General features: G+C 43.1%; 1 protein-coding gene across 12 annotated transcripts in view; it reads right to left on the reverse strand.

The window, feature by feature from the left end:
• The window catches only part of atp8a1 (ATPase phospholipid transporting 8A1), a 98142-nt gene that overhangs the window by 17956 nt on the left and 65462 nt on the right, over positions 1 to 14724 (reverse strand). For all 12 annotated transcript variants that reach the window (XM_076739189.1, XM_076739194.1, XM_076739192.1 and 9 more), the window contains 4 exons: positions 12802 to 12985; positions 10705 to 10815; positions 4834 to 4908; positions 3086 to 3208 (listed from right to left, as the gene is read on the reverse strand). In XM_076739189.1, coding sequence (XP_076595304.1) covers positions 3086 to 3208; positions 4834 to 4908; positions 10705 to 10815; positions 12802 to 12985 — 493 coding nt within the window. The remainder of the gene's footprint in view (positions 1 to 3085; positions 3209 to 4833; positions 4909 to 10704; positions 10816 to 12801; positions 12986 to 14724) is intronic.

A 14724-nucleotide genomic window follows, 5' to 3' on the forward strand; every position in this document is an offset into this window, starting at 1 on the left:
TGGAGCCAAACAAAACACTAATGGGCGATGTAGCATGAAACAGCCGTGAAATCTATTCTGCCAAAAAACGCTCCACATTCGTGCCCCCTTTTCCTCCTCTGTGCTGACCCAGACGTTGGTGTTAATTCTGAGAGCAGAAAATTCGTCAAACCCACAGAGCAAACAGCTGACAGAGGAAGAACGAAAATGGGAAAAAAACAAAACACATTTTAATCTCTGGCTTCTTTTTAATCATCGGCTCTTGGCAGAAGACAATTTGGAGGCTCGTTTTCTTAAAAACACCCATTTAAACAACGTCAGCAAACCTGTCAGTGAAACATAAAACATGACTCGAGACAAAGTGGACACCCCCGAAAAGTGAAAACTTCTTGGGATTCCCACAGGTTGGGGTCACTTCAGAGTAACTATGAGCACGGCTTTACATCGTAGGGTCATTCTGAACATGAAAAATAAGGAAAAGTTGTGGAGAATGAACCAGGAAGTGAAGGGAGACGTCTTCAGCCTTTAAGATACCTTCGCCTCGGCGGCACGACCTTCTCACCTTTTCTATCGGCTTAACAAAGTCCCACAGCAGTCACCCCCCCACACCCAGGATTACCTCACCCTCCCACTGTGTACACAAAACCCAATACACTGAGCGAGGGGTGGCCCCAAACCAGCCCCCACTCCTCTATCTCTCTGGCCAAATGTGGACCAAATCATCACTAATGTTACAATCACATGTTTATGCCGATTAGCCTCCCACTGACAGGCTCAGCTCTCTATCAGCCTCCTCCTCAACTATCCCATTCCCAAACACTGTGGGGGTGCAAACAAGCACCAGTTTCCCCTCCACAATAATTAATGCTAATGAAATCAATAAATGCTCATAATCATTTGTCACAGTGGGATCCTCCCTTTCACCCCTGCAGCCACCCTGCTCTCTTTCTTTCCCTTGTATCCCAGCAAGTTGCTAAGAATCCCTGTTGAATGAATGGCCGGTCTGTCCTGTAAAGATTCTGCCCTTTGTGGGACTCCTAATTGCCAAAAAAAAAAAAAAAAAAAGCATGAATGCCAGTAATTAATATTGAGCCAAATATTTCCAGAGCTGCCCACTCCTTCCTGTTTCTTTCTGAACTGGTGAGGTAAAAAAAGGAAAGAGGGGGTAAGAAACAGAGGAGTACAAGGTGCTGTATAAGAGGTGATAGCTGCTGGTAAGCTGCTTTAATTACTGCAACCACATAAAGGGGAGCGCAGTTTATTAGAGTGACTCAAGTCGCAGGAACATGTAATTAAAAGTGAACAGGCGACACGTTTGAAGCCACGCCTCGTGTTTCTAACACCTCCCTTCTCTCACCTCAACACAAACAGCTTTAATTCACAAAGACAGTATCTGTTGTGTACAAAAGAGCCAGGCGTGCAAAAAGACAGGCTTCGAGGGGCCAAATTCCTGCTGGATTTTCTCGCCTCGCCTCGGGCCAGCTGCAAGGAAAATATCTCGGGAAAAGAGTGGACAAGCCAGCAAAAACAACCTGCTGACCTGGCCGAGTCATCATTTATGGGTCTTGGAAAATGTGGCCCAAACAAAATTGAGGTTCATTTGCTTCTAACTATCAGACGCATACTTTTGTGACCCTTTTTTGGCACGGAGCAGTTAATGAAGTCTTCAAAAACGTCCATGGAAGAAAAATTCGCCCCACAACAGAATTCAAGCACAACTTTGGACGATTAAGTCAGCCGTTGTGAGGACATACATCTCGCTGATCTACTCTATAATCAGTGCAATTAAGACAATGTTTGGTGCTGTCAACACTACTATGAGCTACATTTATCTACAGACAACATATAGCACTTATTTTTTGTATAGCATGTCTGTTTTGACAACGAATGACTTCTATTTCTTCAGCTTTCTTTAATTAACAATCTAGGCCATAACAACTCATGGATTTACTTGCATTAACTCACCTAGTGGCCTAGAGTCTGTTCATTAATCATGTGTGGGTTCACAATGTCAAATGTTTTTTTTAATCATTGGAATAATTGCTCTGGGACAGACTTCACATAGTATAAAACAGGTGTGACGTCAGTAGAGCTGCGCTAACGAATGACATTATTATCGATTAACCTGCCAATTTGCTTCATCTTCAAAATGTCAAAAATTGTGAAAAAAGCCTCTTATAATTTCCCCCAGCCAACAATAATGTATTCAAGTTGCTTGTTTATTTGAACAACAGCCGAAAACTGTTAGCTGTCATGTACGTTGCAGCTCTTGACATTTGGGTGAGAAAAATCGGATTCCAGCAAATTTTGTTTCGGAAGAATTTGGAGGATTTAACTTTAATAGGCTACGTTGAAATGGGCTAGCTGTCTCCTCATGACTAATAAACCTTCTTGTATGCCTTCAGTAGTCCTTGGTTAGTAAAACTGCACATGGAAACTGTTGTTATTTCAACCTGGGTGTGGTCCTGGGTGGGTTAAACTCAATCTGACAGCCTTGCTCTGAGAACAAACAAGTCCCTCACTTAAACAAATTGCATAATTTTCCGCAACAAATGCTGTCACACAATGACAGCACACTCTCTATCCCCTCCTTCCCCCGATTCTTTCTGCTGCATCCCTCAGCCCAGCTGACCTTCCCTGCCCCTGACCGCCATGGCCAATCAGTCTTTAATCCACCTCCATGCGGTGCTAACCAGGTCACCACGCCTGTGAGGAGGGTCCACGGCTCTGGCTCAGCATGGAGAAAGGAGGAGACATCTTTATTACCAGTGGGGGAAAGCTAACGGACAGCCCATGCAGACAGAATAGGTCAAGCCAGGCCAAACCGGAATACGACTGGAGACCCAGTGACTGCAGCTGCCAGGTCACTGTGACGGGAGACGCATCAGCCCCGAACAACATGACAGGAACATCTTGTGTCATTAATGTGATGTTAATTGGTTGTAAGAGATGCAACATTTGACCTTTTAATTTTCACGATGGAGCACAATTTAAATGATAAAATGTTAATAAAGTAATAATAAAAAAGTAATCTAATAAATCTGGTTGTGGCCAAATAAAACAGTAAATATGCACACAAAGAGCATGTGATAGAGACAAGTGTTACCCTGGTGTTAAAGCCCATGGCATTCTGGGAGGTTTTGTAGAGTTCTGGGTATTTCAGCATGTTTTCTTTCCTGCAGGAGCGTTCAAATATTCCCAGAGTGAGAGGAGGCAAAGCAGTGAAGATCTGCATCGGAAAAAAACACACAAACAGAAACATCAGTGGTAAATCTGACATAAATTCAGAATATTTTATATTTTGCACAAATACCTCAACATGAAAATGAAAATTCATTCACGACCTTGGGAACAGTGTGCATGACAGAATAATCTCTAATTAATAAGTCCACATGTTAGCTTTTAATAGAGCTATCAACCACATCTCATCATCTGATGATGCCTGTGAACTGACACTGAATGCTAGGAAAAAGCTAGTAAGTAGACCTTTGAATTATTACAATGGATTCAATTGCACTGACCAAACCTGTACTCTGTAGGTATTTAAACAAACATAAAACTACTGTATATGCACTGTGTAATTGACTGTAAAGACTAATAAAACTTATGGCAGATGCCTGTCTTCATCATTGCCACCACAACCGGTTACATCTATAGATGAATTTGCTTCACTTTGTCCTCCACTTGCCCCATCCTTTACTTTACATCACTGAAGACCATTGACCTTAAAGCCCTCCAGGGTTTCTTATTTTGATTTGTCATGCTTCAAGTCTGTTCATATGCAAAACCCATCTCCAATGAACATCTGCGATGCTCTTGACTAAGAAGCAGGTATTTAAGCCGAGCTGAAGTGTAATTTCTTAGTGGTGTTGTAATGTTTCTCTGTATAGCAGCTGCAGAGAGAGGAGTGATGGTATTGTGTGGCTGGGAGGGCTCAGCGGGTCAGCTGGTGTGAGTTCCCTGAAGACCCATCTGGAGTGGGAGTCTGCAGGACTAAGTCTGTAGGACCAGCGGGCCACAGGACATGCTCCACTGGGCTCCTTTCTTATTCAGAGACAGGCCCAGGAAGATCTCCATTGAGGGGCGGATTCAGCCCACTGCCTCCAGCAGACCCCCACTGAGTCGGAGGAATTCCCTCAGTTTGTGGATAAAGTGAAAGACTGGACCCTCTTCCCACCCCCCACTACAGTACTGGTCCTAAGGTGGTGGTTTATTATGAAATGAATGCAGGGCTGTGGAAATGTTCTTCTCACTTGACGCTTGTCCCTCCCATAAATTACTTCCATTTGAGGCCCATCAGGAATGTGGGGAAATTTCACTTCACACTTCTCTCATTCATTTTTGTTTATTGAATTGAGATGATTTTAATAAACAGTTTAAAGTTACAGCTCTTGTGGATTTAATGGCATGGTATTAAAGATCAGGCTTGCAGATGCACATTTTTTTCATCGACTTAATTCCTGACAGATATGAAATATGAGTTCATTAGGAGTGGTCCCATTAGAGAGCCCTGTGGGACTCCCTACAACAGCAGCCAGCTCAGTTGCCGCTCCATTCTTTCTATTCTTTTTATCATTCAAACGTAGCTGCCATTGCTAACTACACTCTTTGGGGCAAGCAAAGCTGTTGTTCTTTTACACTGAGTACATAGTTTTGGGCACAGAGGGAATATGGACTTCACAACAGGTCATAAATAAAGGAGAAAGTTTTCAAGATGTTGATGACATAGTCACGCAATAAAGGGATCAGTTGTGGGGCACCACTGCAAATCAGTTCTGTGTCAGACAGTGACAGAGAGCAATGGGAAAGGAGTGAAGCGGGCTCTTTAGAGAGTTCTTTTTATTGCTTACTCACCACGTTGTACAAGCCGATGCACCAGCGTTCAAACAGGATCTGGCCCGAGAAGCCATTGACGAACGCAAACCAGATCTAAGGAAGACAAAAGTCACACAAAGAAAGAGTAAGAACAGCATAAACAAGAACACAAAGTGATGGCAGTGCAACAGTTAAATCACAGATAATCACAGATTTTTAATATAGTTCAAATTTAAGAGTGACAAAATGACAGGGATTGTTTCATGTGCAAAATACTCACATTTCCCATTACTGTCTCTTTAATCAGTAAGGCATTTGGTCATGAAATTGATACTGTAGGCTTCACTCAAACTAGATGATGAAAACATTAAATCTCTGTAGTCTTTCTCATCGCCCTTTCCATATGTATGCTTTCCATTAGTGATAGTGAGAGTGAGCGGTGACCGTTATCAGACTTGAGACAGGCTCACTGTGTCTAACAATCATTTTTCAAACTAACAATCCATTTTTCTGTCGCACTACATTCTTCACTGCCTTATGACAACAGGGACTTTGGAGAGAGGCAACGGGGTCTCTTAAGATATGGGAAATATCAGAGAGTGAGCAGCTCCTGCTAATACGTCTTTAAAATAATTCCAAGGGTGATGCATCCTGCAATGATGGTCGTTTTGCAAGTAAAGCAGGAAAAATAAGTGTTGCCCGTTAATTCAAAAAACAACTACATGATTCTAAAACTAACGTGGGTATGTTTGAAGTGCTGACCCATGATCAACATGTCATTAGTCTAACTTAGCCAGGCTTCAAACTCAGGAAAGGCAAGAGGCCACAAAAGACCAAATCAGAAACAAATGAGTGACAGTGGGAAAGCCTAGACCTCCAGGTGCCACCTCCATGATGCAAATTGCCGACCAGATTCATCACGGGATTACCTACAAACATATATCAAACCCACTATTTCCCTCCTTGTTCTACCTGAAGACGAGTGGGTGACAGATGAGGTTAGTTAGGAGGGCAGAGTCAGGGCTGTGGGACTCTGACTGATGGGGGCTCTGATATACTATGACAGGAGAGGGAGACAGGGACAATGTAAACCACATGTTGGGTGGAGATGTGGCTTATCACCACATCTTGATTAGTCATACTTATCTGAACAAAACAATGCCTCTAAGATCAGGACAGAAGGCAGGTATTCTAAATTAACTATATTAGTGTGCAAATAGACTAGTTAAAATACAGTATCTAGTTGAAAAAAAACAGCAGGTGTGAATCTTAATTGCTGTAAAACATGATTGTCTGACACCTCCTGGAGAAAAACTGCTGCTGTACTGACAGTGAATCCGAAATTGTTCCTCACAGCGTTACACTTTGACACTTCCACGATCCAGAATCGGCTGCTGCTCACGCCAAATCTGTCAGGGGAACATCAGGGGTGCTGTGTTTTGGCCAAGCATTTCCTCGCTTCATTTAACTTCATTATGAAGGCATGAACTGCTACAAATTCTCAGATTGGGACAAAGCCTATATAAGGGCCCCACCCGCTGCTGCCACTCTCTACACGACCAATACCAATCTGCCACTAGCCCTTCCCATTTAATCGCCTAAGAGTATGCATGAAAACAAATGTCTGTCGCCCCACCACTCACCCCCTCTTCATTCCTTTGGTGACGGTGGTGGTGGGGGGTGGCTGCCTATAGACGGAGCTTGTGTTGATGTGTGTGCCCCCACACCCTGCCCCTCACCTCCCCTTTCTGCCACACCCACCCATCACAGATCCTACCCTCCACTCCATCAGGTGCACTCTACCATGATGTTGTTTCTTTTATAAGAGGGGGCCTGTTTTCGAATTCATGTGGGACGTTCGCCCTGATCTGGGACCATGTGGCTCTGGAACCATGAGAATCAGAAGGTGTACAGTTCATCTGTTGGCACTGCAAGAATAGTTTTAGGTGTTTTGGGTTTTGGCTTGCTGAAAATACATTCAGATGCCGTTGCTATGGGTTATGTGTAGATGAAGCCCAAGCCATGAGGCAGGTTCAACCATTAGCGTGGCTCAAGCAGTGGTAACGAGAGGCTAGTGGGTAGGTCAAACTGCTGAATTAATTACAGCTCTGCCCAATGAGAGGCTCTGCTCTGATATATTGTTGTGCTAAGTTAAAAAAGGCTCCTATTCATAGCATGTGGTAACTGCTTCTGTGTGAGTGTTTTGGCCTGGTCCTTGGGGTCCCAATAGCTTCTCTCTCTTTCTCCCTCTCTCGTCTCTTGAGGGACAGATGCATTGATTTGCTCATTAGGGGAAGTACCAGGCAGGATTTTTCTTCCCCTTTTCTTCTCCTCATTGAGTGCCACTCAGCGGAGGGGTGTGGCTGGCCTCTCTCCCCGACTGCACATCATGAAAACAGTAATGGGGGGAAGCGGGAGTTGAGAAAAGGGGGATTGGGCAGCGGCTAGCCGATAAGAAGACTTCTTGCATATTCATCAGCAAATCAAAAATCATTGATTCCAAGGCTGCTTGCAGGCCTTGTCTAGAAGCGGCTATGGGTTGGAGGGGTGGGGGGGAGTATGACATTTGTCCCCAACAATGTGAGTCCTGATACTCTTAAGCTTAGCACTGCAGAATTGCTAATGGAATTCATACACAAAGCAAGCAAAGAATAAAGAGGGACATAAAGAGGGAGCTGATAAATATGCTGGAAATATGTGGCGCTTCAAACACAAGCTGTCTAACAATGCCAGGCATGGCCTCTGTGGTTTCATTCAGCGTGCGATGGTCGGCAAGCTTTGCTCTGCAGCTCCGAGCCGTCTCTGACTACACTGAGCCGCACTGAATGAGCTTTCATGTAATTACCTCATAAATGCCACTTGTCCATCAGCCCCCTCTGTAGCACCCTGGCAATGTGTCAATCAAACATGAGTGGCCAGCTGGATCGGCCATTTGAATTAAGTTGCTATGGCTTCCTTTGGAAAGGCCTCTTAGCTTGAATGTGGCTGAATTCAATCCTTTTCACTCCCGTTCTTTAGTTAATAGTGTAATTTGTAACAAAGTAGGAGTTATGAATTCTACTAAAAGTCCGTTAAGCACTGGCTCGCATTGTTTAAAAAATATTTGAGTAATTATAACCGCCTTTTTTAATTAGATAGACAGTCATGTTTCAAATGCGACCATGCTTGAGCTGTTCTCTAACTGATTAGGAAAAGGAATGCCAACCATAATCAACAGCACAGGGAAAGCCAAAAGAAACACTGTAAAGCAGTTCCAGGTGTCAGTCAATCTTCCACAGGAGTGACAGCCTTACTTTCTGACTCACAATTAACCCTCAGTTATTCTCAGAAAATCCTGAATGATCACACAACTGTTCCAAGAGCCTCAGACTAAGTTGCGCTCACATTCATGTCTTCCACAATAGCCGCAGAAGCCTTCACCCTCCTACTCTGGGTCTCTTAAACAAGACCAAAGACCCAGTGGAAAGAGAGCGGGACGAAAAGAGGCTTAAACACGGAGTCTCGCAGTCCTCGTATTCAAATTGTAACACACACTGTATCAGACAATGGTGCTGTGAACAAAAAAAGTTAAAATTCCCGTCAACATCCTTGGTCCTCTCCTTGCAAGGCAGCCTGGGAGTCGACGAGAAAAACATGCCAGCACAAAAGTAAACCTATTAGGGCAACAAATGCAGCTTTTACCCATACCCTGGGGTTGCTGGTGTGTTAGATGTCAGGGTCTTAAAAAACAGGGACATTTGAAATATTGAAGCAGCCAAAGAGTGAAGAAATGTCCTATTATCTACTTGAATCCCCTGAAGGAGCGTAGCATGGGGGGAGGGGGAGTTATGTTTTCAGAGAGCAACAAAAGGTGTGCTAGAAAGAAGCTCGCCCTGCAGACAGAGCTATAGATGTTATGCTCCAGTGTAGGAAAAAAACTGCTTTGAAAAGGGACCCGGTATGTTTCAAAGAGGAGCTGAAGTCAGACACACAAGAAATGGACAATGTTTGAGGGAATTTTATGAGGGTTTCATGTGATTGTGGCATAAAAGTCCATTTTGGATTCACATGAAGGGCAGTGAGACAAAAATGTGCAAGTTGGGTTTGCATTGTCTTGGATTTATGTAACATATACTTTAGAAGTTATGCAACCTCTTTTGGACTTAAAGAGTTAATACTGAGTGAGTGAAGCACTGAAACGTTTACATATGGTTAAAAACAGGGATGAAGATGAAAGAAAATCAGCATTCAGGCACAGATGAAATGTCATACGTCATGCTTTTGCTGTCAGAAAATGTAATTTGCTGCAAATTGAGTTTTATTTTGGATCTAGCATATATACCTTATCTGGAAAAGGGTAGTATGATTAAACAGCTGCTGTACCTTTGACAGTAGTTATAGGCTGGAAAGAGACTGACTGCCCTCTTTCACTGCAGGTCACAATAGACCAGAAACAGACATGCTGGAATGAAAAAGGTAGCCTACTGATTCTCCATGGTTTATAAACCAGAATGAGGATGAGAAAGGGGATCAGAGGTCAAGTTTCACTGAAAGAGGATGAACAACAAAAAAAAAAAAACTTTTTAAGTGCTCATATTTCTATGACAGGATATGTGGTGAGGATATTTTAAAAATGGAGCTCTCCCCAAACTGTCCCCTTTTCACAATGTAAAGGAAGTGGGTAAATCTCTTCTTTCTATTGCTGTTGGGCCCCAGTGTGTCAGTAGTTGTGTGTGGGGGGTGTTTTTTTTTTTTCTTTTAAAATGTCTGAGTAACTCCATCTTCTTCTGACATTTTGTTCTCTTATGTTCTGATCCTCATGCATGCCTGTACTTGTCTTCTATTTGTGATTTACGCTGCTTGGTAAAGATGATTTTCCATATTGTGGGCGATAAAGTTCCAACCTAATTAGCAAACTAAATACTGGAGGAAGGCGCTGATATTTCACTCGCAATGGGAGCACATTTAATTCTTACAAGCACATGGCTCCAAATTTACAAGGTCGGTAGATTACATACAGTCCAGCAGTGTATCTGTGCAGTGCCATCAGACACTCAGCAGTGACTTCTGATTTAGACTTTTTGAGAAGAGGCAAAGCCAGAGTAGCTCTTCGCGTCAGACAAGTGCATGGCCAGTAGATCAAAACATGTGAGCACTCTCGATGATAAAGCTGCTGCTGATAGGAAGCACTTAACCTGTCTGGTCATTCTTAGTTATAGCTCTGAACCTGCAATCAGAACTGGGTCTGGTATCTGTCAAATGCCATCAAACCTACCGCACACCGACAGACCTTCCTAACCTGCATCCACTGATACACAAGGAGAGTGCAGCTGGGTGGCTATGAACACCATCACTACCTGTTCAGACTTATAAAATCCACAGTAACTTGAACTGTAACCGTAACTTATTTATGATATTATCACACACTGATCACTTTTCAATCAGCATTCTGCATTTTATTCATGAAGCGTCTTCAATGTTATGTACATGTCTGTCTGTATCCGCTGTCAACACAGTTTAAAATGGTAAAATGAACATCTTTTAATCCTGGTATTGGTAGTGAGATGGCTGTGTGGATTAATATATTCTAAGGATCCACTGGCTGGCCAGGGTTTCCTGAAGGCAGACTTCAAGTTAATTAGATAAAGTTTTCCCTTCATTACTGAATGTGTGTGTGTGTGTGTGTGTGTGTGTCTGAGTGCGCCTTTTAGTGTGTGTGTATATTCTGTCCAGGTCCGTCAAAAAGCATTTACCCCCGAGCAGCACAAACTGGCAGGTAATGTGAAGGGCCAGTCAACAGAAATACAAACATGGAAAATCTAACAAGGAATCTTTACCGAATCATTTCATGTGGAAAAATCTCAATGCTTTGCATTCAGATCTGGTTCACTGCATGACTCTCAAGCTCGAGAGCTTCTGTGTGAGACTCACCTCAATGATGTAGAGGACAATATTCTTGTAGAAGCAGTACAGGATACACTTGGCTACGCGGTTGTAATTCCAGGCTCCATGGACGAGCAGCAGATTCTTCAAGTATTTGAACTGTGTGGGAGGGAAGTAAATGGAGGAAAACGACGAGATTGAATGAATAGCAAAGGTCTGTGTACAGTGCACTGTCTAATGGTTCCTCATAATCAGCGATCAGTGCTGGAACACTAAAGCAGTTACAGCAGGAAGAAAGAAAGCAGCAGCGTTTTCTCATCCCCTAGCAGAGAGGACTGATGAGGCACTGTGGCCAAAGTCCTCGCTAACACATTCCAGAAATTTCAAGTCAAAGATTGTCAGACCAAGCTTTAAAGCTGTTGAAAACGGAGGAGTTCATATGATGGGCTATTGGTCTCCAAGGTCTCAGCGTAATAGTTAAATGGCTTTATAATTATACCACCGTTTAGGGCCTGTGGTGTTGTATAATTTCAGTGCTATTTCAGGTTGATAAGTGTGATTAGACTGGAGCAGAACTTCGAGGCAAGAGTTTCACCTTAGTTGCCAGTAAATGACTAAAACAAAGCACACAATCTCCACTGCGGCCTCTTTCCACCTAACAAAAGGAAAAGTTCTTAGAAAGTCTCAGAAACCAGACTCGGACGTAGGACGAGTAAAATTCAGCTCAAATTTTTGGGCATTGTGTTTATTTGTAGACCTTCTTGTCTTTCAGCATTACCACAGCGTTCTCTGGTGAAATTACAGCTCAGTGGCGGCCCCCAGTTTGTCTGACCCCTCGAATGTTCGGCTCAAACATCAGTTAACACAGACATGAGCTGATGACAGACAGAGAGCAGAGGTGCCTCGGCCCAAAGCCTCTTCACTCTGCACACAGATAACTCTGAGCTTTCAAGTATTAAATCTTAGAAACTAGCTTATAATCCACAACAGCAAGGAGTTCCTCTGATACTCCTGAACATTAATATAAATCATGTATGGGAATAGAAAAACAAGTTCCACAACTTCCAAGGATTGATTTTAGTTTGCAGTCTGCAAATTACAGTTAATGTACCGTTACGCCAATATATGGAAAACACCACTGGAAGCCAGGAGGTGTAATTCAATTTGATGGTGGGACACAACCTAAATGGATTATAAGAGGCCACCTGTCTTTGAAAGACATACACTTTTACATGTCATGCCGATTGAAGGGGGCACTTAGGACAAACCCAAGTCTCTTGAATGGTAATTGCATACTGAGGCACAGAGAGCGTACTGTGTTTTAGTCAGGTACTCTCAAGCCCCGTGGCTGCATAATAGAAACATGATGTACTGAGTGGCGTGCTGTGTAGAAACGGAGCTATGACACAGGAGCTCCGTGCCTTTTGTTGTTTATGGGTATCACATATCAATCCACAGTTTCAGACAAACTGGTTGCTGGGACATACTGGATTTAAGTAGCACTTTGCTGGGATCTGTTTCTGTATAGTTATGTTGGGAGTTGGGTGTCACCAGATGCCTGTTTTACAGGTGGTACTACTTCACTGTGTAAGCTCATGCCCTAGCAGACATATGACCTATTGTTACTCAGAACAATGTGCCAAGCTATCATTAACAGATATTAACCTGGAGGAGACAATGACAGGGCAGACAATTTGTGGAATCTGGCTTTTAGAAGCTAGAAATTGACATGGATATCAATGAATTGCTGCCAGATTGAGGACATGCACCTGCAACTTCAAAGCACGAGCATTTGTTCAGAAATACCCCACGCTAGAAATTTCATAGGCTTACAATCTTACAATAGTTAGTTCAATAAGTCTTGGAGATCATCTTCTTATAATCTACTCTGAATATTACTGGCAGTTAAGTGAGACTGAAGTGTATTGGCATCATTTTCTCTGACTACAAATGGGCCAGTTAAGCAAAGCTGTCAAAGTTAGATTACAAATGTCAATTTATGCACTTTAATTCAAACAATAAGTGGTAAAGTTCCCACTTTATATACTTATGTCTTCATTATCCAACTACTAATGAGAAAACAACCCACTGAAATCAATGCGTTCTGTTTTCTCACTTGGTGTAAGCCCCTGCCACTGTACTCACCTGGGCGATAGAGTAGTCAGAGGAGTTCGCTGCCTGCAGGCCCTCGTTGCCTGAGATTCCCACGCCGACATGAGCTGTCTGGATCATTCCCACGTCGTTTGCACCATCACCAATGGCCAGAGTGATCACCTTCACCTGTTTCTTTACCATCTCCACCACCTCTGACTTCTGGAGAGGAGATACTCTAAAGGGGGGCAGTAGCAGGGGAATATTCCATAATGGACTTTTAATGAAACTAGAAATGGATTTATGTTAATCAGTGCAATTAATGTGGCAAAATCAGTTTCTGTAAAATTTGTGATGCAACAGTGAGCCATAAAGTATGCATAGACAAGGCAAGAAATGGAGAGAATCCCAAGTAGCAGTGCGTCTGTCTTGACTGGGCGTCACATAATAGGCATTGTTTGATCGTGGGAAGCCAGTGAGGGATCAGGCCTCTGTTGCAGCACCACTAACGGTGAGACTAAAGGCCTCCCGTCATCACAGGGATTACAGACAGTGTGCCTGGGACTGACAGAGACTTTCCCTGGGATGCCTCTAGGACATGTATGCAACTATATATGTATGTATATTTGTATTTGTTATTGTTGATAGTGCATCCTCTCATGCCGTTACTTTAGATACAGTCTTTGGTAACTCAGCACAAGAGCTATGAAATATATGATGCATTAAAATCTCAAAAAATGCAGTAAACTCCCTCTCAACGAGGACGTACCCTCTTTTTCCCCTGATAGTGCCACATTGTGAACAATAAATGCATGCTGAGGAGAGCTAGTTAGCTGTTAGCTGTTAGCAGCTGGTGGTCAGCAGAGTCCCGCAGCATGTTTGGCTAAAGGAGCTAACAGAGCTAAATACACAGCAAGACTGAGTTTCTGTTTAGAGGAACATGAAGCACTAAACAGTGAACAGGAGTTTAATGAGACAATGCAACACGTTTATAGTAAATAAATGTACATATGTCCTCCAGGTGAGTACAGCTTGGAGGTAAAAGCACTTTGAATGCGATACTGATATAGATTCAATGTGGTACTGATCAACAAAAAAAGACCCTTTAATGTCAAAATGAAAGCAGATATAGCTGAGAATGGTGAAGCGCCTGGGCAGCTGTTGTTGCATGCACAGTCTCCAATCTCTGCCTATGAAGCTCATAACTCCAGTAACTCCAGTCCACTCGTCTGATAGTCAGTCAGCTTTTTTTAAGCTGCTTGACAGCTACTGTCATGCTTTTTCCATTTGTTTTTGACTGATTTAACTGTACTCGATCACCATTTGGTGAAGTTGCTTCTTTGTCTCTTATCACAATACTAATTCACCAAAAGTTTGACTGGCCAGAAAGAGGTGGACTTACACTAGAAACACCTGAAACCCCTTGATTACACACAGGTGCACCAGTGATGTTTTATACAGCGTCACAACTTTTTTGGAATCTGGACTTTATATAAAGACAATGTACCAACAGGAGAGTTCGTAACCCTCTCTCACTGGGTCCATTAGGTGGAGCCAATCATTAGGTGATGGTTGAGACACATCTCATAACTCTTCCTCAAGACTTCAAACTTGACTTTTTGCCCTCACTGACTGTAAAGTCTGTAGCCTCCCACACAGGCGCTTCCTCTTAGTGGACCAGGTCTGGGGGTAGTGTACAGTACAGAGTCTCCAGGGATGATGTCATAAACTGCGCGTCTGTCTTAAGCCGTGAAACTGTTAATGTTTATGTTCTTCATGCTTTAAGAGGCCTCATTCACCTCCTGGTGTCTCTTAGTGCCCACAGACTGTGCACACAGCAAAGGCAGGTAGAGGTGGAGGGAAAAATAAATAAAAATTTGACGTAATGCACTGAGTCATAAGGTTTGCTGTTGTTCTGAAAACACGGTGTTGACTTCTGGGCCCACATCCCGTCAAAGCTGCTTGAGTACTTAAGTA

This window comes from Chaetodon auriga, chromosome 9 (assembly GCF_051107435.1).
Source record: "Chaetodon auriga isolate fChaAug3 chromosome 9, fChaAug3.hap1, whole genome shotgun sequence".
Lineage (NCBI taxonomy): Eukaryota > Metazoa > Chordata > Actinopteri > Chaetodontiformes > Chaetodontidae > Chaetodon > Chaetodon auriga.